At 43.7% G+C, this 20,544-nt stretch overlaps 1 protein-coding gene across 1 annotated transcript in view; it reads right to left on the reverse strand.

Annotated features, from left to right (window-relative positions):
• Positions 1–1,260: 1,260 nt before the first annotated feature.
• Positions 1,261–20,544, reverse strand: part of SKOR2 (SKI family transcriptional corepressor 2) — a 26,118-nt gene continuing 6,834 nt past the window's right edge. Inside the window, exons 4-8 of the mRNA XM_054652702.2 lie at positions 16,542–16,607; positions 16,049–16,147; positions 12,104–12,171; positions 3,810–3,874; positions 1,261–1,347 (exon numbers count right to left, since the gene is read on the reverse strand). Of these exons, the coding sequence (XP_054508677.2) occupies positions 3,812–3,874; positions 12,104–12,171; positions 16,049–16,147; positions 16,542–16,607 (296 nt within the window). The 3' untranslated portion in view covers positions 1,261–1,347; positions 3,810–3,811. The remainder of the gene's footprint in view (positions 1,348–3,809; positions 3,875–12,103; positions 12,172–16,048; positions 16,148–16,541; positions 16,608–20,544) is intronic.

A 20,544-nucleotide genomic window follows, 5' to 3' on the forward strand; every position in this document is an offset into this window, starting at 1 on the left:
CTCACCTAACACCAGAGCAAACTGTGCAGGGTAGGGCATGAGAACAGGCTGTGCCCTTCCTCCCCTGCCTCCCAGCCCTGCCAGCTGCACCAAGGAGCTGCAAAGCCAGGTGATTTAATCTCACAGGAATTTGCTGGGAATATTGAGAGAGCAGCTCTGCTGGGCATGGCTTAAAACACTTTTGGATGCTGGGGGTGCTGTCCTGGTGTAGGAGACCCTTTGTGTTTGGGACCAAGGCCTTCAGCAGGGAGGTGGATTCACTCAGGAAAGCCCTGACAATCAGGGTGGTGCAGGTCACCAAGGAAAGACCTGGGGGAATATTGGCTGCAGTCTTGAAAATCAACTGACTGCCTTTATGTCTGTGGATCCACAAGGCACGTCCTGAAATTGTACTTAATCTGCTTCTTCTGAGCGTTTTCAAAATAACCAGAGGCAGAAATTTCCACCATGAAACCCTTCAGCATATTATTTGCGAATTAAAATACTTCTAAAAAGGCATTACTGGGGATAGATTTCCCAGTTGTTTTCTTCAGTGGACTAAGCATGGCATTAAATTACAGGGAAGCTCAACTATTATCTCATACTTTTCTTTTTTTTTTTTATTATAGACTTTTTATCCACATGAATGATAAAGAAACTACAACAGAGTTAAATACCTTTTTTGATAACAGTGATTATATTCTTAATTACACTCAATATTAAATTGTAAAATATTTCCAGAGGAGTACAATCGTAATTCATACAGCAGGCAAAATACCAGAGGGGGGAAGGGACAAGGGAGAGGGGTATGAGAATCTCCAGACTGCTTTTAAAAAGCACTGTGTATGGCTAACACTGCTCTATCCGTCCATCCATCTGTCCACCCGTCCATCCAAACGTGGTTCTGGCCCATCTGGTGAGACGTTCATTCCCTTCCATAAAACAATCACTATTCCAAAGCAAAAGGTGAACTGGCAGATGTTGTCAGTGCCTGTGGCATTGAAAGGACCAGCAGTTCCTTTCACAGCTTATCTGCACGATTCAAAAGCATTTTTTTTTCTCTATCAAGCTCAATAGTCCTTCTAAAAACACAAAGACTTAAACTTTGGTACCACCAAAAAAAAAAAGAAAAATATCAAGGACAGGCATTTTTTTTTGTTGTTTTGTGTTTACTAATAAATGGCTGCTACATTCTATTTGACATGGTTGTCCATGATACTATGAGGTCACTTGTCCTTAGGTTCAGAGGAACCTGATTTTTTTTTTTATTTAGATCCCCAAACACTTCCATTTCACAGTCTATATACAAGTCAGGTTTCTGACTGGGTTATAACTTATAAGGTAACAGCTGCAAAAGCTCCTGTGCTTCTGGGAGTGGAAAAAAAAAAAAAGAGGGAGGAAGAAAAAGAGAGAGAGAGAGAGAGAGAAAGTGTTATCAACATTAAGCAAAAGTTTGAGACAGTGACAGAATTATGACATTTATTTACAACCCTTGGGAAAGGGACACACACAGGTCACCTGCTCTAGCAGCATCCCCTGAGACTTTAACACTTTGATCGTGGTTATCTGGTTACTCTGTACTTACTCCTACTGCTTTTATTTTTAAGAATCTGCTTCTTCTACAGCCCAGGCAAACCTCCATCATCCTCTCCTACCAAGCCCTTCTCAGATGCCCCAGACTCTCTTGAATACCTCTATTTTGTGCATTACTGAGATCTCTGTGTACGAGTAGCTCTTCTTTTTCTAATCCCCCTACTTCTCCTTGGGGATTTTTTTAGTGCATCCACAAGCCAGATTTTGTGGCATAACCCAGTGAGGATCTGTGGGGTGATGTGGAAATATTGGCAATAAAGACGGAGTGCAAACTTTGACTGACTGCAGTGCGATTAAACGCAGCCAGAGATGCTGTGGGGAGGAGCAGAGGGGCTCAGGGCAGGGACTGAGGGGTTTCTCTGCCAAACAGAGAGTCTGAAGCGCTGCGTGGGCAGGGATGTGCAAACACGTTTCCTCCTGAGGAGACTTTTCCTTCTTGGCACATCAAGGACACGAAACTGAACAGCACAGCCCTGGCTCTCCACCTGTCTGGCTCAGCTTAGCACTCAAGCAACAGCAAATCTTCCAAAAGCACCGGGGCTGCGTGGAGGCATCCCCGTGGTCCGCGGGGATGCGGGCAGAAGCAGCGTGAGGAGCGCGTCTGTCCTTCCCGGACGGGAATATTCGCCAAAGGGAATAAGGGAATGCTCTCTGCCGGGATGCCAGCGCTGGCCCTGCAGGGACTGGGAGCTGCTGGAAGCCCGGTAATGGCAGCAAACTGCTCCTCTCCTCCGATGCTGCCGTCCTCAGGCAGGTTTTTATTGGTCATCAAGCGCCGCAGATGCGGCACTGGGGCAGGACATGCTGCTCCTGACCTGCTGGTTTTAGTCGGGGTGTTAGTGCCGCTGAGTTTGTTTTAAATCAGCGCTCAGATTGCTGTAAGCTCAATTGGAAAACGCTGGCAGTCAGTAAGGAAGTGTGCATAAAGCCGAAAGAGACCAGCTTGGTGCTCAGAATAATCTCCTTATCTCAGCGGGCAGAGCTCTGGGCTACAGATCGTGGCGATCTGGTTACTCTGTACTTACTCCTACTGCTTTTATTTTTAAGAATCTGCTTCTTCTACAGCTCAGGCAAACCTCCATCATCTCTACAGTCAAGCCCTTCTTAGATACTCTCTTGAATACCTCTATTTTGTGCATTACTGAGATCTCTGTGTATGAGTAGCTGCTCTTTTTCTAATCCCCCTACTTCTCCTCGGGGAGTTTTTTAGTGAATCTGCAAGCCAGATTTCGTGACATAACACAGCAGCAGGGCTACCAGCTTTTGGCATCTGTCTCCAATCCCTAATCTTCTTGTTTTGCCAGGAAAAAGCCAAGAGAATGTCATTTAAATGTTAAAACTTCAGCACCCAAAACTAGAATCTCCCAGGCCACTGATGATGGAGGTGGTGTTTCTACTAAATGAACCCTTCTAATAGACAGTCCTGAAAAATGTAGTGTTTGGTTTAGGAAGGCCCTGCACGTGAGCAGCAGGAGAATGACCTTCTGTAGGACACTGAACTTCAGAACCACAGTCAGGGGGTTCTGAGAGACTCCCAAAATTTGCTGATGCACTGTTTTTCCTAAAGCAGTTCCATTAAGGGCAGAAAAACTCCTCCCTTCCTGGAGCACGAACATTTCTTTTTGAGCCCTGAATGCCAAGGTGCTCCCCTCCTTCCACTGAAGGTAAATTAACCTTGATGACACTTTTCAGTGTCAGGAAAAGCACAAGCTCAGGCAGTTAGAGGCATGGAATGGTTTGGATTGAAAAGAACCTTGAAGATCCCCTCATCCTACTCCTGCCATGGGCAGGGACACCTTCCACCATCTCAGGGTGCTCAAGCCCTGCCCAACCTGGCCTTGGGCACTGCCAGGGATCCAGGAGCAGCCACAGCTGCTCTGAGCACCCTGGGCCAGGGCCTGCCCACCCTTACAGGGAAGAATTTCTTCCTAATATTTAATTTAAAGCTACTTTAATATTTAATTTAAAGCTACTCCCAGTTTGGAGCCTTTGTCCTGTCACTGCAGGACCCATGGGTCAGCTCCCAGCACTACATCCCACCCCAGTGAAGTCTCGTAATTCATGCCACATGTGATTTATCAGCTCTAGACTGTAGCACAGCACCTGCACAGAGAGGGCTTTGGGACCAGAAGCAGCCACATCAAACAACAGAATGATCCTCTTAATTCCTGCAATGGCTGCAGAGGAGCACAGGCAGCCAGGTCAGGTGGAATGAAGTCTCTTTCTCACAAGCTCACCTTTAGCTTTTGCTGAGGTGTGCACCGAGCTTTTCTTTCCTGATCAAGCTTGCTGCATAGGGAATCTGGAATGACACAGAAACAGAGACACTGCTCAAGACAAGGTTTGGCTAACAAAACACCCAAGATGGAAATCCCTGTAAATGAAAGGTTTTGTTTTCCTTCCTGAAAATGGGGAGGAATTGTAGGAAACAACATCTTAAATACAAAGGTTCAACTCTTTATGAAACCTCAGGGAAGTTGAAGCAGAAATAAAATAAAAAATGGCCAGAATTAAAAGAACAGATAGAATCTTAAAATTCAGTGTAAAAGATGCATTCTGATGCTGTGTTTATATCAGAGGCTGACAAAGGATAAGGACACCTGTGAGATCATAAAAAGTCAGCTGTCTGTGGCAGATCAGGCAATGCACACTGATCCCTGCACAGCCACAATACAGCAGGTTGGGAGCGTGAGACTTCGTGTATTTATATCCCCCTAATTAGGAAGTTCATAATAGTTATCTCCAACTTGCACCAATCTGAAGGGAAGCCACTGAAGTGGAACAAATAATTAAAGAAAAACAGAGAACATGGGCATATTAGGGAACACAGTTATATTTAGAAACAAAGTGGGATGATGTGCTCATTGGCCAGTGGGAATACATTACAGGGCTGCTCTTCTTCAGTGCTGGGCCTTTAGAATGCAACAAAACTAAATTGCTCTGAGATTTCCCCATAGCTGGGAATCCAACTGGCTACAAATTCTTTGATGATGACTTTTGGAGGGACTGCTGGAGGAATTCAGGCTGGGAGATCAAAAAATCCTGTGTCCCTGTGCTCCTAGGTGCTGCTGCACACCGAGCTGACCTGCTTCTGCTGCCAGGCACTCCAGAATATGCTCACAAATAATGTCAAATATGTCACTGCAAGCTGACAATTCTGTCACCTGAAGTCAGGATCAAGGCCGTAACCTGCACAAACAGCAGAAGGAACAGCAGAAGATGGGCAAATGCAGAGTTCAAGCAACCTGCCCCACACACCTAGACACAGTGAATTTACATCCGTATCCACTGACCCCACATGTTCCTGTACATCCCTGTTTTGATTTTAAATACATTATGCCCATAATTATTTTAAATCCACTATGCCCATCCATTATGAGGATGTTTGTGTGAATTGTGCCCAGCCATTGTGCCTCTGGGCTGGGGTAAAGCATCGCGTCTGCAAAGACATCGAGAGACTCATCCATCCCTGCCCACCTTAATCAGGAAAAAGAGGAGGGAAGGATCAGGATGAGAGGAGAGAGAGGGGCTTTTGAAGCTCAAGAGATAACCCTTTCATGTCCTGGGAAAGGAGATCAATCTGGCTGAAAGCAGCAGCACCAGGAAGGAGCAGTGTCTGTGGCTGAATGAAAGCAGAAGCCTTCCACAGGTGCACGCTGCTTGCCCCCTGCACAGCCCTGGGAAAGGGGAAATGTGTGTGCACAAACCTGAAAAGACCAAGATTCCAGGTGTTTTGTCTGACTACTCTTATAATCCCTTCCCCTGACAGAAGACAATAGGAATCAGGAAGCTTGTGGCCAGATCCCCCCCCCTAAAAAACAGAGCTGTCCCCTCCACCATGTCCCCAGGCACAGCTGCCTTCAGGACACGGAGCTTGCAAAGGCTGCAAAACTCCTTCCCAAGCTGCAGCAGAGAGGGGGGTGCAGAGAAGCTGCTTCCCTGATCACCTTTGGCCGTGGTTTGGATGCAAAAGGGAGCCACAAACAAACTGCACAAAAAGAATCAAGCACGCTCCAGCTGGGACCTGTGGTGCCTCGCCAGCTGATTCCTGCCTCTCTCCCACTCACGAAGGCCAACTTGGGTTTGCATGGACACAAATTATGTAGGACATCTCCCAAGCTGTACTGACCTAGATAATACAGCGGGGTACATTCTGTCAGAAATTAACTGTTCTCAATCCACTTCTCCGCTATATTTGGCATCTTTCTAACGTGTGTTGTTTTACCTGATCTCCTGGCAATTGATGGCAGTGGGAGAGGTGGCTGTTCAACAGGGAAATGACTGCTTTCTCCATGAGTTAAATCACCTACAATGTCATCTTCTATTTCTGTCGTTGTCAGAGCATTCAGTAACTCTGAAGCTGTGGTGGAAGAGGATTTAGGGCTCTTCCTGGCAAAAAGGTGGCCCTTTTCAAAGGGTGTACAGAAATAACAAAAGTGAAGGCAGTTAGTTGGGTTTTAAGCAGCAAAAAACCCAGTTTTTGTGACCAGATCCACATTAGTAGGACACACAACGAGAGCAGACCTGAAGAGAAACTCCAAGAAAAATGCAATATGGACACTGAGTCCTTTTTCCTACAGGCTGACTCCAGTCTAGTCCTGGTACCCATCAGGGACTGGAGCACAGTCCTCTGTGCATTCCTGGAGCATATTCCCATTTATTCCACCTGGAAGGAGCCAACTCAGCAAGCCTGGAGCCTGCCCCACGACTCGAACCAAGGCACAGGCAATGGATGGGATTGGGGAGTCATTTCTGAAGTTCCTCTCTGATCTCTGTTTACACACTCAGATGTCAAAGAAGCTTTAGCACACCATCCTCTTTCAAGGCTTCACCTCTGCATCCCATCTCTGCTGAGGTACAAGATTTTACATCACCCTGCCTTCTGTTGCCTAGAAAAAATATTTTGCAGTCATGCAGTAGCTGAGGCTGGCTTGTGGCTGCCTGCACGTCCACACCCATTTTTGATCAGAATTTCTGCAGATTCTAAAGGAAAGGAAGCTTTCTGCTTAAATTTCAACAAGGTATCCTTTCCTACAACATTTGAATTTACTGGAGAAAGAGGCAGAGCTCCATCCTATCCACCCAAGGCATATTCACATGTGATGTCTGGATACAAGTTTTGCTCACCTATCTTTGAAAAAAAAAAAAATACCAACCAAAAAAACAACTGAAAAACTGACAACAAGAAATAAAATTCTGGTGAAAACAGCTCACTTTCCTGTACACAATCAGGGATGAGCCTTTTGAGGACACAGGACACAGCGTCCCAGAAATGTTCTTTTACCTGTCATTATCTGTGTGCCTGTGAGCAGGCACTTCAGCACAAGATGACACTCAAGAAATCCGAGAGCCATTCTGCTGAACAGCTGTTTGCATGCTCTCCAAGGTCAATCATCTGAGCTGCACCACTTCAGGCCAAGCACAGAAATCGCAAATGGCACTGAAGTGCTGCCATTTCCCATTTCCTGTTTTTGAGAGCCCAGATCTCCCCACACACAAATGTGGGTGCTTCTTGTTTGGATGATGAGTACATGAGTTGAACAAAAGCACTGTCTTTCCATAAGCAGTGTAAACCAGGAATTTTGGAGCTATTGGTGCTCTTCTGAATTACAGTGCAACCCAGAGGGACAGGCTCTCGTGCCTCTGAAGATTTACCAACATTAAGCACATGGTGGATTTCTTCCCCTTCTTTTAAACATTCCTTGTCAATCTCTAAGGATCAGGGTGAAAGATGATGCAGAGATGGAAATCAGTTTTGCAGAAAGATAGTTCCTGATTTATTTTATTGCCTGACTCTGAAGAACAGAGTTGATTTAAAGGAGCACTGAGAGCAGAAAGCCATAAAACACAGAGCAGTTCCAGATGGATCCAGTTCTGAGCTCTGAACATTTTTATCAGCCCAAAGTGAGGCTGGTCAGGAAGAAGTCAGTTCATGGAAGCATAACCTAATTAAAATATCCCAAACAAAACCAAACCATCATTTTTCACCTAATCCGGAAAGACAAAGGCCTGCCTGAGTGTTTCACATTTCTAACACACCTCAAAAACCTTCACCTTTTACCCCAATGTAAAATCAGTGGCATGGATCATCAGCTGATGATCTAAACCACCACGGGTGATGAATACCACCTGAGCTTTTCCTGATGGACAGGTCACCACTGAGAACCCACAAACTACTTGTAAGGCACCTCTGAGGGAAAATTGAGAAAAGCTCTTTAGTTTGCAGGAGGCTTAAAATTCCTGCTTGGCGTTCTACTTTCCTGTGGCCATGTTTGAGAGAGGTTCATGAAAACTTTAAAGGAAAAACATTAAAATCATAATGCTGGAAATGCTGCTTCTGATCTTTTTCTCTCACCAGGCAGCTAGGGAGAAAGTTCATGGTTTTAAAGTCTGTTCCACTAACACAGCTGCTCAGAAGACAATATCAGACAGATGCAGAATCTCGGGCAGGACGTGGCTTGGTACTTGGTTATGGTGCTGGGCTGTCCCAGCAGATGAGTTCTGGTCTCACTGGACAGAAACTAAAAACTCTAAAGGCAGGTGAGCTCTTCTAAGGCTGTACCACGTGTGTGATGTCTGAATTTCCCCCATCCTCCTCGGCAGCAGTTCCTCCTCTCTGGCCCTTTCTGTACAACTCATTAACAAAAGCCAGATGATCCTCAGAATCTCAGAATCTTCTCGGTTCAAAAAGATCTCTAAGATAATTGAGTCCAACCATGCCACCAACGCCCAGCTCACCACTAACCCATGTCCCCAAGTGCTGCATCCACACAGCCTTTAAACCCCTCCAAGGATGGGGACACCACCTCTGCCCTGAACAACTGACCTCAGTGCTTGACAGTAAAGAATTTTTTCCTAATATCCAGTTTAAACCTTCCCTGGCACAACAGGATCCACATGCAAAATCCACATTTTATACATGGTCCCCTCGTACACACCCTGTACTCAGCCAATTTGGGAGACAGCACTTTGCCAGCGAAGGAAGAGAAAAATGCATTCAGGGAGTCTAAGATCCATTTTCTCGTTAAATATGATGATAGGCTGTTTCCTAGCATTTGGCCAAGATCCTGGCACAAACAGGTTGCAAAACTTCCCGGTAGCTGCTTCAGACACTTGGAAAACCCTGAAAGCTGAAACACAGGAAATTCCACCTGGACATCAGGAAGAAATTCCTTACTGGAACAGTCTGCATGGAGAGGCTGTGGAGCCTTCCTCCCTGGAGGTGCTCAAAACCTGCCTGGAGATCTGTTCTGAGCAGGGTGCTCCGCAGGACTCCTCTCCAGCAGGGAGCTTGTACTCGGGGACCTCCAGTGGCCACTTGCAGCCTTACTCATGCAGTGATTCCCGTCAAAACTCATGGCCACACACCAACCTGCTGCTCCAGCAGCCCTCTGAGCCAGGCTGCCTGCAAAGGACCCAACACCCACCAGTGAAGATGTAACAGAACGGGGCCCATCCCGTTTTCCCAGCGACCTGAGCCTTACTCCTGGCTTTCAGGATGCCATGGAATATTATTATTTTTCAATTGCGGCTCGGGCAGAGCAGCCGGGGCAGCGGGGGGCCGCCGATCCAGCCCTGCTTTGATTTAAGCCCGGCTCGATTTGAGCGCGGATTTAGCGCGCCGCGGCCGCTGCAGTGGCGGCCGGCGGGCGGCAGAGGGCACCCGCGGGCCGCGCTGCCACGGACCGCTCCCAAAACGGGGAAGAATCTCCCCAAAAAAACGGGACAAAAAGTGCCACGGCCAGCGCAGGGCACGAGCTTCACTGCAGTCTGCAGCGGGTGTTGGCGCCGGGGAGTTTTCAAATGCAATCAGGATTGGTTGATTTTCTTTTCATGATCGCGGTCAGCTTGTATTACAGATATTTCCGAAACAACGAACATGCTGGGTTAATTAATTTTAGAGTCTGATTACTCAGTTCAGGGTGAGTGAAATAATCGTTCTGGAAAAACCTCTCTCTGGTACCCACAGTTTCAGGGGATCAGGGGATGACAGAATCATTTAGGTTGGAAAAGCCCTCCAAGATATTCAAATCCAACCATTTCCCCTGCACTGCCCAGCCCACACCAATCCGTGTCCCCAAGTGCCACATCCACACGGCTGTTAAACCTTTCCAGGGGTATTCAGGAAGGACTAATTTGAGTTGTATATCTTCAGCAGTGAGAAGAGCCAAAAAACCCCTTGACTCTAGGCATCTGTATTTTTTGTAAAATAATTTTTAAAAGCAATTAAGTCCAGTTCTGTGGCTAGTTACATCAATAAATTTTGAGCTTAGTACTACAAAAGCATACACCTATTAAAGTCTAAGTAAAACTATGATTTCAGTATGTATGAAACGCTTCTGCTTTCCTCTTTGTACTTCTATTTTCTATAAGAAAATTAGGTTAAAGCCCTGTCAAAGTAGTAGTGCAGCATCTCAGGTACAAAAAAAAGCACCTAAAAAGTGCCAGTTAAAAACAAAACAATAACAGCAATTAAACAAAAAATCAAAAGCAGACATGTTTTTTTGTGTATTCTGCACCAATTCATCCATGCAATAACCCTGGAAGGCTAAAGTAGTTCTATCATTACCACATTCAGTTCATTAATCTTAATTCTAGATATAAACATACAAGATATATTCCCACAAATGAATTAAAGCCACTGCTGGGATTATCATCTCGAAAGTGCTGACTCCATTTCAGTTATCAGCCAAGACAACTCTGAAGATTTCTGCCCTCATTTTGGCAAACACACTCATTATTTGCAGGAGTGACTCAGTTTTTCATACAAACATCTTTTTATCAGTCTCACTGATCACAACCTGACCCACAAACATGAGCATGAAGACTTACTGGTGATTCAACAACATTTCCATTAGTAATAATTAAATTAAGGCATCTCTAGTGAGGGAAGAGGTCCTGAGTTGTTGGTGCAGCACATTAAATGTTGAAAATATTCTCTGTAAGTACATTCAGCTCTGTTAAATTATTAAATGCCCCTTAGTCTGTCCATGGAACAAGTCAGTAAGTGAAAAGGATGTGAATTACTTGATCATATTTATTTTCCTGACCAAGAAAATCAGGAAAACCACCGCAGCCAGCTTGCTGGAGGTCTGGGATATCCAGTTCCAGAAACAACTTCACCACAGGGCCAAGAGGTGAATGGCAGAGGTGATCCATTCTCTCCCTGGGAGGCAGAGTTAGCCAGCTCCAAGTTCAGCTGACACAAGAGATAAGGACCTGGGTGAGCCCATAAATTTGTGCTTAGAAGTTCTTTGCATCAGGAAATTCAGCTGGTCACCTGCCTCAAGTCCAAAGCAGCAGAGGAAGTGCTTTTCAGGATGGCATCCTAACTGGAATTTTCTGTGACAACAAAATTCACGGGTCAAGTAAAACTTCCTGCCTGTCATCGGGACACAAAGGGGGACACAGTAACAATGGGCACACTAAAGGAAAAGAGTGCAGACCAGCTGCAAAAAACACCCAGAGATTCTCTGGGCCTGAGTTTCCTCCACAAACAGCCTCTTTCAAACACCCTCCATGTCTCATTGAAATCTCTGCAGTCAGCAGGAATGGGGTGCATGGATGCTCGGCAGCTCTAAAAATAAGGCCAGTCCTAAACGCCTCTAAGCATCGGAGCACAAGTCTGACAATCCTGGCCTTCAAATTTACTTTTATGTCCTAACCCATCAATTAGAAAATGACAGTACCAGGAGGCTGGGCAATGCCATCTCTGCCCCGTGACAAGCAGGAGGAAAATTTCAATGGGGGAGCACAGGGCTGATTCAGAGAAATGGGGATATTTGCCAACCTTGCCTCAAAAACAAAACCCTGTTGAGCAATGTCAGATTGACCACAGAGAAAGCACCAGCAAAGCAAGCATTAGCTGACAGCCTCACCATGCACTGCTCTTGAAACCACACTAGGCATTCATTTATTTGAGTGTGGAACAGCTTCCCGTGCTCCAGCCCCTTTGCTTGCACTGGATTAAGAACGTCAACTTTTCAAAACAACACAGCTGGATGTGATGATCCAGTGCTGCACTAGCACACAGGCAAAATCCCTCTTGGTTTTAAAATAACAAGCAAGAGACCCAACAGTAACGTGTGCCTGCACTGAACTGTGTTTTGGCAACTTGATCCTTTACTGCTGAGTTAAGCACTTCTTCTAGTGTCTGAAATGAGAAGAAGACACATCCTAAGGTTTATTTTCTGGTGGGAAGCAGGGATTGAGCAGATTCCCTAGGCAGAAACGTTTAACTGCTCAAAGTTTACTGATTCACTCCTCCTCTCTGCAGAAGTACCTCTCCGTGTCAACACATTTTGTTTAGTTGAAACATGAAGACACATCTGGTTACTGTATGAAAGTAAATCTCCAGGTAATTAGGCTCCAAACCAGCTGAGAACTGCGTGTTTACCTCTTGCTAAATGTAAGGCAGTAGAAGCTTGGTAATGGTGCATCTGCATGGCCCAAAAAGGAAAAATTTGAGGTGTGAGTTTAAAAAACACAAAGCAGCAGCTGAAGACATTTTTATCACAGAAGGTAAACTTACGATTTGTAGCTGCTGCACCATTTCTTCTCTGTACGCCAGTTCCCGCTTCATCTGATCTTGAAAATTGTCTGTATGAGAGGGGAAAAAATGTAGGTGCAATAATTGAAACAGAGACCGCACGGCAGTATTGACACCAACCAAGCTAAATCAAGCCCAGTCACTACTGAGGAAGCACAAAGCATTACAAAAGTCCTTCACTCAATTAAAACACACGCCTAACAAATATGTGTCTAATAGGAGACACCACTGACACCAGAAAAAATGTGGAAAAGCTAGATTTCACTACTTCCCCCAGCAGAAAATGTAGGATGCTAACTTTGTGTTTGCTAGCATTTATTCCCAGCTATTTTCCTGCACGGGCAAGGCTCTGCAGTCATTAGTCAAACTTCTTCAGGCCCTGAAGAGAAGAGCAGAAACTGCTCTTCTTTGCTTTGGCATAAATCTGTTGACACCAGCAGCGATGTCCAGCGTGTGAGAGGAGAAAGCGTTCAAGGATGCAGGGTTTGATTTGTGGTTTGTAGCATCGCGCTGATGGCTTTGAACAAAAAACTGAAGCTCCATAAAGAGTGACGTGGAATTTGGAAGGGAGAAAGTCTTTGAAAGAGAGATCCTGGGCAGCTGGGTTACAACACAGGCCAGCCTTCCTGCTCCAGTAGATCCTCCTTCCCTGATTTTCCTCCTAAACAGCCATTTCGGACAAAACTTCATTTGTTTGAAGAGTAACTGATGCTCTGTGCTCCCTAACACTTCTGTTGGTGGTTGGGAAAAAGAGGAATATAAACAAGAAACAGAGAACTCCAAGAGCTGCCTGATGGAGGTCAGGGTGCAAGGATGGGCTGTTAAATGGAAGAGGAAAGAAAACCCATCCCAGCCACTATCATTTTGATTCAACTAAGGAGCCTGTCCTGGAAGAAATAACAAGGGGGCAGAGCTCTGTCCCCCTCTCAAAAAAGAACTTTGTCTCCTCTAAATAATGAACTGAAGTTGTTGTTAAAAGAAAAGGAGGCAGGGGAAGAGCAATGAAACAGGGAAAGAGTGAGAAATTCTGGCAAGCTGAAGCTCTCAGGAGTCCAGCACAACCACGCTGAAAAGGACATGGTGGCATTATCTCAATGACATTCTTCAGATTTCCAGTATATTCCCACAGAACTGTTAAACCTATTCCCTCTACTCTGACTTGATCAGAAAAATAAGCCAACAAAAATAAATTCCTCTTTCCCTAGCCCCCCCCCCCCAAAAGTATAAAAAGGTAACTGCCTCCTGTCCTGGTTGCTAAAGGCTGATAATTGCAACTGAGGTCCTCCAGCTCCACTCTGAGTAGGCTTTAAGGAGAAATTTTCCTTTTTCCCCTCAATGCTTTCCTCCCAGCTGCCTCTTCATGGGCTCATCACCTCTCCAAACAAACAGCTCAGGGATCTTGCTCAGCCCTGCACAGCAAATGCCCAAGCTCACAGTGGAAATGGGGTGTTAATGGTAGGGACAGCGTTTTTTTCCGGCGGCATTTATCCGAGTCCAAACGCTCACAGACAAAGCCATAAGCAGTACCCAGGAGAAAAGATATGAATATTTAAATAGCTTTCTTAACACAAAATTAAATACTTTAAGTACCCAGACTGCGTCTCCACCGTTTTATTGCCACATTGTTTAAAATGCAGACGGACAGAACACGGAGCAGCCGACACGGAGGGCACAAACCAGAGCAGGGCTCCAGGAGAACACACTGTCACCATGCAGAGATACTTGCATTTTTATCAGGACAGCAAATACTTTGACTTTCTACATGTGATCTGATTTTTTTTTTTTTTTTTAATTTGAGTGATCTCTGCATTGAGAGACCTTAAAGGGAAAAGAAAATTTCACCTGCAGCTTTCAAGCCCAACAGCAATGTGAAAAATACAAGGTCTTGCTGTTTTATAAATTATCACAGTCCGTGTTTCAAGCAGGTTCAAGAGGCCACAGAGAGGATTGCACCATAGCACTGCTTAGGGAGCTTGCAAATAAGCTCAGTTCTCATTTGACAGTGATTTAAACGAGAGGAGAACTCTGAAACCAAACACCATTTACTGCATAGTCCTGTTGTGAGCAGTGCCTCGATGCTGTGAAGGCAGAGCACCCCAAATGTGCTCAGTTCCAGGTGGAAGACCCAAAGGAGGTGACTCTGGAGCTCACTGCAGGTAACCTGACATTTTCCAGAGACAATAGTACTGCCTTCCACATCTCTCATGTTGTCTCCCAGCTGAAACAGGGATGAGTTTTCAATACAATTTAAATTTTACCTCAACTTTCCTTTAGTTGGGTCTCCAAAAACTCCTCTGCCTGGCTCCTCCTTGCCCAAGACACCAATACCATTCTAATACCCAGCCTAAAGCAACAGCCCAACAGCAAGAGCCTGGAACAGCCACACTCTCCTGTGCTGGAGGACACAATGCAATAGAGGACAAAACACCCTCAACATGGATTTACACTGATTTACTTTACAAAAGTAATTTTTTTCTTTTTTTCTTGTTTTATTACACGCGGAGGAGGGGCGGGTTTTTTTGGTAAATCTAAATCTGTAAATAGGCTTTACGGTCACTTGTAGGTATGTTTTATAGCACATTATCTGTTTTCTATTTTAATCCTGAAGAAAATTGACCACTACTTTGTGGTACATTGAAACCACATATTTTTCAAGCCACCATACAGCAGTCACCACTTCCTTGGTCGGCCGTACTTGTTCTTTTCTTTTATTTGAATTGTATTTCATGTGGTTTAATTGCAGTGTTTATTTACATGGCAAAGACAGAGCATTAATTTTACTGTAGAAGAACAAAAGGATAAATAAGAGACTTGAATGGCAAAAGTCCAAGATGCCATTTCACCAATACCACAGAGCAGCATTTTGATCCCCAGGAATTATTTGAAAATTACCTCACTCCCAAACCCAAGTAATGACTGGATTTATTCTGAAGGATGAGGTTATGCTCCTTTCATTAATATCTGTATCATGTCAAGTGACTCTTCTTTATTTATGGAGCTGTCTACATATTTCAATATTCGGGCTAAAGATGGGGTCATTCCCAGATTCCTAACACTTCCTTGCTTCCCTAAGCATACCTATCTGATGCTACAGAAAGGGGACAAGCATATTTTCTTTGAACAATATGAAAATGCTGTCTGTGCTCCCTCCTTTTCCAGTAGGATCATCCTGATCTAGGTGGGATTTCTCCGGAAGAATCTTTCTGCCATTGCTCCAGTGTCGTTTGAGAGATCCCAGCCAAGGTGTCTTTTTCCACGTCCCTGTACAATCAGCCCTTCACAAAAACCCTGCTTGTTGCCCATTTTGTTTTATTTGAGCCATGCCCCGCGTGCTCCATCACCCTGGGCAGCAGCACCCTGCTCAGCAGCCGTGATGGAAGGGCCATCTCAAACGGCCTCTCCCAACAGGAAAAATCCAAGCAGGAATTTCTAATTTTTAAAAAGGCCAGATCAATTCTCCAGCATCAGCTGGAACCTCCTGAAAATGGGTATTAGGAACCTCCTGAAAACAAGGATTAAGTATCTTGTCTTCAGAAGCCCCTGAGGGGTGTTGGCTGAGACACCAACTTCACAGTACCCCATGAGGACCCAGATGTGTTTCTGCCTACTCACTGTAATCAATGCTACCAAAACTAGTAGGAGGCACACCAAAACAGACATCCAGCTTTGTGTTTTCCCTATAAAAGACCTGCTTGGGCAGCTGCAAACCCACAGCAGGGGTTGAAAGGGACTCTAAAAATCACCTCATTCCAACCCTGGGGACACCTCCCACCATCCCAGCTTGCTCCAAGCCCTGCCCAACCTGGACTCAGCAGAACTAAGCCCAAGATCATGGCAGCACAACTGAGAGCCTGTCTCATTTTATCAGCCTGGCAGCAACCAACCACAAACACGCACAACACCAAAACCACAGATTTTGTGTCTTACTGAAGACTGGGAAAGACGCGTTTCCTTTCAACACCTGGAATTCCTGTTCCAGCCTCCTCCGTAGGTCGATCTGCTCAAACAGAACCTTCTGGAGTTCCTCTAACAAAGAGAAAAAGTGGTTTTGATAATCTGTATAAATAATTCTTGAAAGAACAGTTGCAGAGCAATTCATTACTCTAAGACAAAATATTTTAGCGCTTATTAAAAAAAAAAGAAAAAAAAGTGTTGCATAGACCTACCATAGATTTTGTGCAGAAAGCCATGAATATAAATCAATGTAATATATTATTTTAAAGTATTATATTACAGTGTCATGTATTGATTGATATATATGCATTAATCTCAATTATATCCACCCAAAGGTCCATATATTATTCATATGTTACTTGACAAGCTTAAAATATGGCGCAGAACAAAAGTGCCCCCTATTATCCTCATATTCTATTAAAACAAAGAGCAGTTTTATAATGTAAGAGGCCCTTATTTATTTTACCTTTCCCCATATTTTCCACATCCTTCTTCAGAGAATGAGGTGAATTGGCTTCTTGTGTGTGTTCTCCTTAAAAAAGAGAAAGAAGAAAAGTTATTGATTTACTGATGGTGCTTTTTGTCAGTGCTGTCCTTACTACACATCTGCTTCAGAGAATCTGGAGAGGAAAAAAAGGGGCAAAAATATAAAGAAAGAGTAAGATCGAGGTTTATCTACAAATTTCTGGGTGCATAGCACAAATTCACAAATATTTGTGAATTCCTATTTTCCCTAGTTCAGTGAAGTATCTGCCTACAGCATGGCCTCTTGCAGGCAATAGCTGATGCCTCCTTGATATTCTTCTTGCTGAGCTGATTCCTCCTTTCCCTCTAATCCCTCTCTTGAAGATACTCTTATCAGAGAACAACTGGGAGCAGGCAGAGAAAAGGGAAGATCTTTCTCTACAGTCTCATCTCTTCTCCTCTCAACGGGAAGCCCGTACTCTCCATCTGGGTAGGACCCTGTTCCAGAATCCGCAGGAAAAATGCCTTTTTGCCTTCATCAGCTCTCTAGCTTTATCATCTTCCAGGGTTCCATGGCATGGGTGTGTTGCAACTGGATATAATTTATATCCAGCTGAGATAAAATTGACATTAGTGGTATTTGCATAAAAAGGATACAGCTCCCGGGTCAGCCAATTGAGGGACTCAATTGTCTTAGGTTGCTCACATCAACTTTTAATCATATTATAGCACAGAATTTTCCATGTAACAGAATTTGGCTGTTTCCAGACACATGCATGCTACTTCCTTCATCCTTTTTTTTTTGTCTACAAATTGAATTAAATTTTTAAAAAATTAAAAAGTCACAAGTTGTGAAGTTCACCTGAATGACAGTTTGACTTGAAAGCTGAACCTTCTGACAAAAGGTATTACTTTCACTATCCTCTGCAACTGCAAATTTTTTCCTGTGATTTCTATGAATAGCTTCTATAAAAGCTATGAAAAACTTTTCTAAAAATAATAAAATACTACTTAAGCTGAAATTGATGGGAGAACTTCTATTATTTACAGCTGAAGTAGAAATGGACTCTCAATAATTAAGAAAATATTTGGTAAATAACCAATTATTGAACTAATTGGATTAATTCTTGTTTTAGTCCAGCCAGTAAATACACATCATTAACTCGACTGATAAGTAACCACAAGAGACATATATATAAATATATTCATATGCTTATGTAATTAGAAGAGAGGTTCATGGAGAAAATACCATGGGTTTTGATGTTTTGTTTGGTTTTGCTTTTTTTTAAATAAAAATCCAGAGCACTGAATAGGTCATCAGACAACATACAGCAGTTAATTTAAAAATTATTGTGTCATCACAATAGGCTAATTTTAAAGTTGAATTGGAATGTCTTGCAATAGATGCAGTCAGAAATCTTTTTGCAAAACATTTTTTTCTGTTTTTAAAAATCGATGCAATCCTATATCCAGTAAACCTTGAAGTTATAGCATATGAAACCTATCCAATAGCTCTGCATTTTAGCATCTCCACTCTCTTCAATCCTTAAAAAAAAGCGCCAAAAAGCAACCACTCATTCAGGAATATACATTTACACAACTGGTATCTGGTGCCAGCAATTCCATTTTAAAAACTCATTTATGTAACATGGTGATTTAAACAAAAAAAAATCATTTTTGTGGGATATTTGGTAAAAAAGCAAAGTATTTTCCACAGGTAAGTTGTCTCACCACAGTAGAAGAAATAGCAGGCTTAAAAATACATCACCTTTTGGGCAGTGGTTTCAGGGGTTTCCACTACGTTAAATGGGTTTGTTGGGGGATTTTTTTAGCCAGCATGATCCTTTTTTAAACTGGATGGCCATCAAAACAAAATATTTTGTCAGAAAATTAGGGTACACTAAATCAAAAGAGGGGGCGGGATTTAAGTTTAGGAAGGCTGAATTTGCTGAATTACAAATACTAGCATATTCCCAACCCATTTTTTCCATTGAGGCACCCTTTTCTGTGTGCTTTATGTGCAATTTTGAGGGATAACCAGCTCACAGACAGAACATAACTGGATTTTTCAAGGAGAAGGAAGGGAAAGGGGAAGAGACTGGAGTATGGTGACAGTAATCCCTTGCTTGGTTGAGCTCCCAGGGCTGCAGGGTTTGAAGCTGCTGACTCGCTGGGACAGAAAGAACTGCATCAAAATGAAGATAAGGGCATGTAGCATGAAGAATAACTTCCCCAGCGTCTGCAGCCTCCCTACTAAGCTACTGGAAAAGGCGTATTAGAAAATCCTCCATGCTTGCACCTGAAATAAGTAAAGAATGGGAGTGCAAAAAATTGGGGTATTTAAAGGCCAAAGACAGGACACGCAGTTTTAAAGAATAATTGCATTTCTAAACTGCTTTCTGATGTTAAAAAAAAAAAAAAAATCTCAATGTTATTATTGTTAACAGCAGTAATAATCAGATGGGTTTCACCTTTCCTGTCCCCCTGAAAATGATAATCAGGAGCCTGCTCTTCTCCATTTTTCCATACTTCCCAGAGGCCTCATCACGCGTTGTGTACTGTTCTACCTTAATTGAAAGGGAGGAGGTATTGAATATTTAACCAGCTTCCCTTCTCTTAAATGTTAATTAAAAGCTAAATAGGTGTTTAAAAACAAACAAACAGAAAGCCCAAAGAATTTTAATCAGTCTAAGAAAAAATCACTTCCCCTCCTAATAGCTCCACCATAACTCTCCTGGGCCTTGTCTGCACACAAACCTGCAGCATTTAGAGCAGCAGGACTGAAAGCTCTGCCACCCTTCTGTATGGACACAGAGATTTCCTTTATGAAAGGCTATTTTAGTTTGTTCAGGAAAATCAAACTGTGCCTCTTGAATAAGGGGAAAGAGGGTGAAATATTTGCAGGCCACTTAAAAGGCCTCAGTGAAAGCTTTGGGTGCCTCTCTTATTCTCCACGAGATCAGGCGCACAGACATTGTTTTTCTGGAATAAAGGTACAAATGGCTATCTTAAACTGGAATGTGAACACCCACCCACAAAGGACACCTCAAAATTGCTCAAAATCGGCACTGTGAAAAACAGAGGCCCCAGGGTTGGGCATTGGCACAGCCTCAGCTCCTGCGGTGCCGCCATTTTATCAGCTCTACGTCCACCAGAGCAGCTTAAGATTTGAATTTTTAACATCTGGATTTTTAACATTTTTGAACCTATCCTCCTCAAAAGAAATGCACTTTGCCCTCACTGTAAAAAAAAAACAACCAAAAACCAAACAAGCCAGACATAGCCAGGTTACCCCTTCATTCTCTGCCACCTCCTGCAATCCTTCCCCAGGAAGTTCTCAGGATGCTTTCTGAAAAGCAGCTACAAAAAAATTCCACGCAGTCCCAGACAACTCAGCAACCTCAATGTGCTGATTTATCCAGCACAGAGCATGGATGATCTGGGAATATAATTCCCTGCACCTGGTCCCCAGCTTGTGCCCTCCACAACTCTGACCACACCTGCAGTTTCAGACCATGTAATGTAAAACCATCTCCTCTTTCTCTGTGTCCACTTCATCCCTGCTATTCCTGGACAACCACTGTGCCTTGCAGAGCCCACCACATCTGCCAAAAGCTCTGCATCTCACCCCTGATACTGTGAAGCCCGCAGCACTACTGGTCCATCACAGCCTAAACACCCAGTAATATCTTCAGCTGGAGAGAAGCGCTGTCTGCAGACACAAAGACCACAGCAAAAAGTTGCTGCTGTCTTCTGTATATAAATATATATAGATATATGCATTTATATCCGTTTTTTAAAATGTAGGCAGATGTGAACCAGCAGACTTTCAGTGCTCCAGAGGCTCCTTCTGCATCTGAAATTAAAGACTCGCTCTAAGACACGCAGAGCTCTTGTGTATGTCCTGAAGAAATTCTAAACTTACTGAAAATATTCATGCATCCTGCATATTCATGCCACTTTTAGGGGGGAATAATCAATATGGTATTCAGGACTTGGCAAAA

The sequence above is a fragment of the Agelaius phoeniceus genome, chromosome Z, assembly GCF_051311805.1.
Source record: "Agelaius phoeniceus isolate bAgePho1 chromosome Z, bAgePho1.hap1, whole genome shotgun sequence".
Taxonomy (NCBI): domain Eukaryota; kingdom Metazoa; phylum Chordata; class Aves; order Passeriformes; family Icteridae; genus Agelaius; species Agelaius phoeniceus.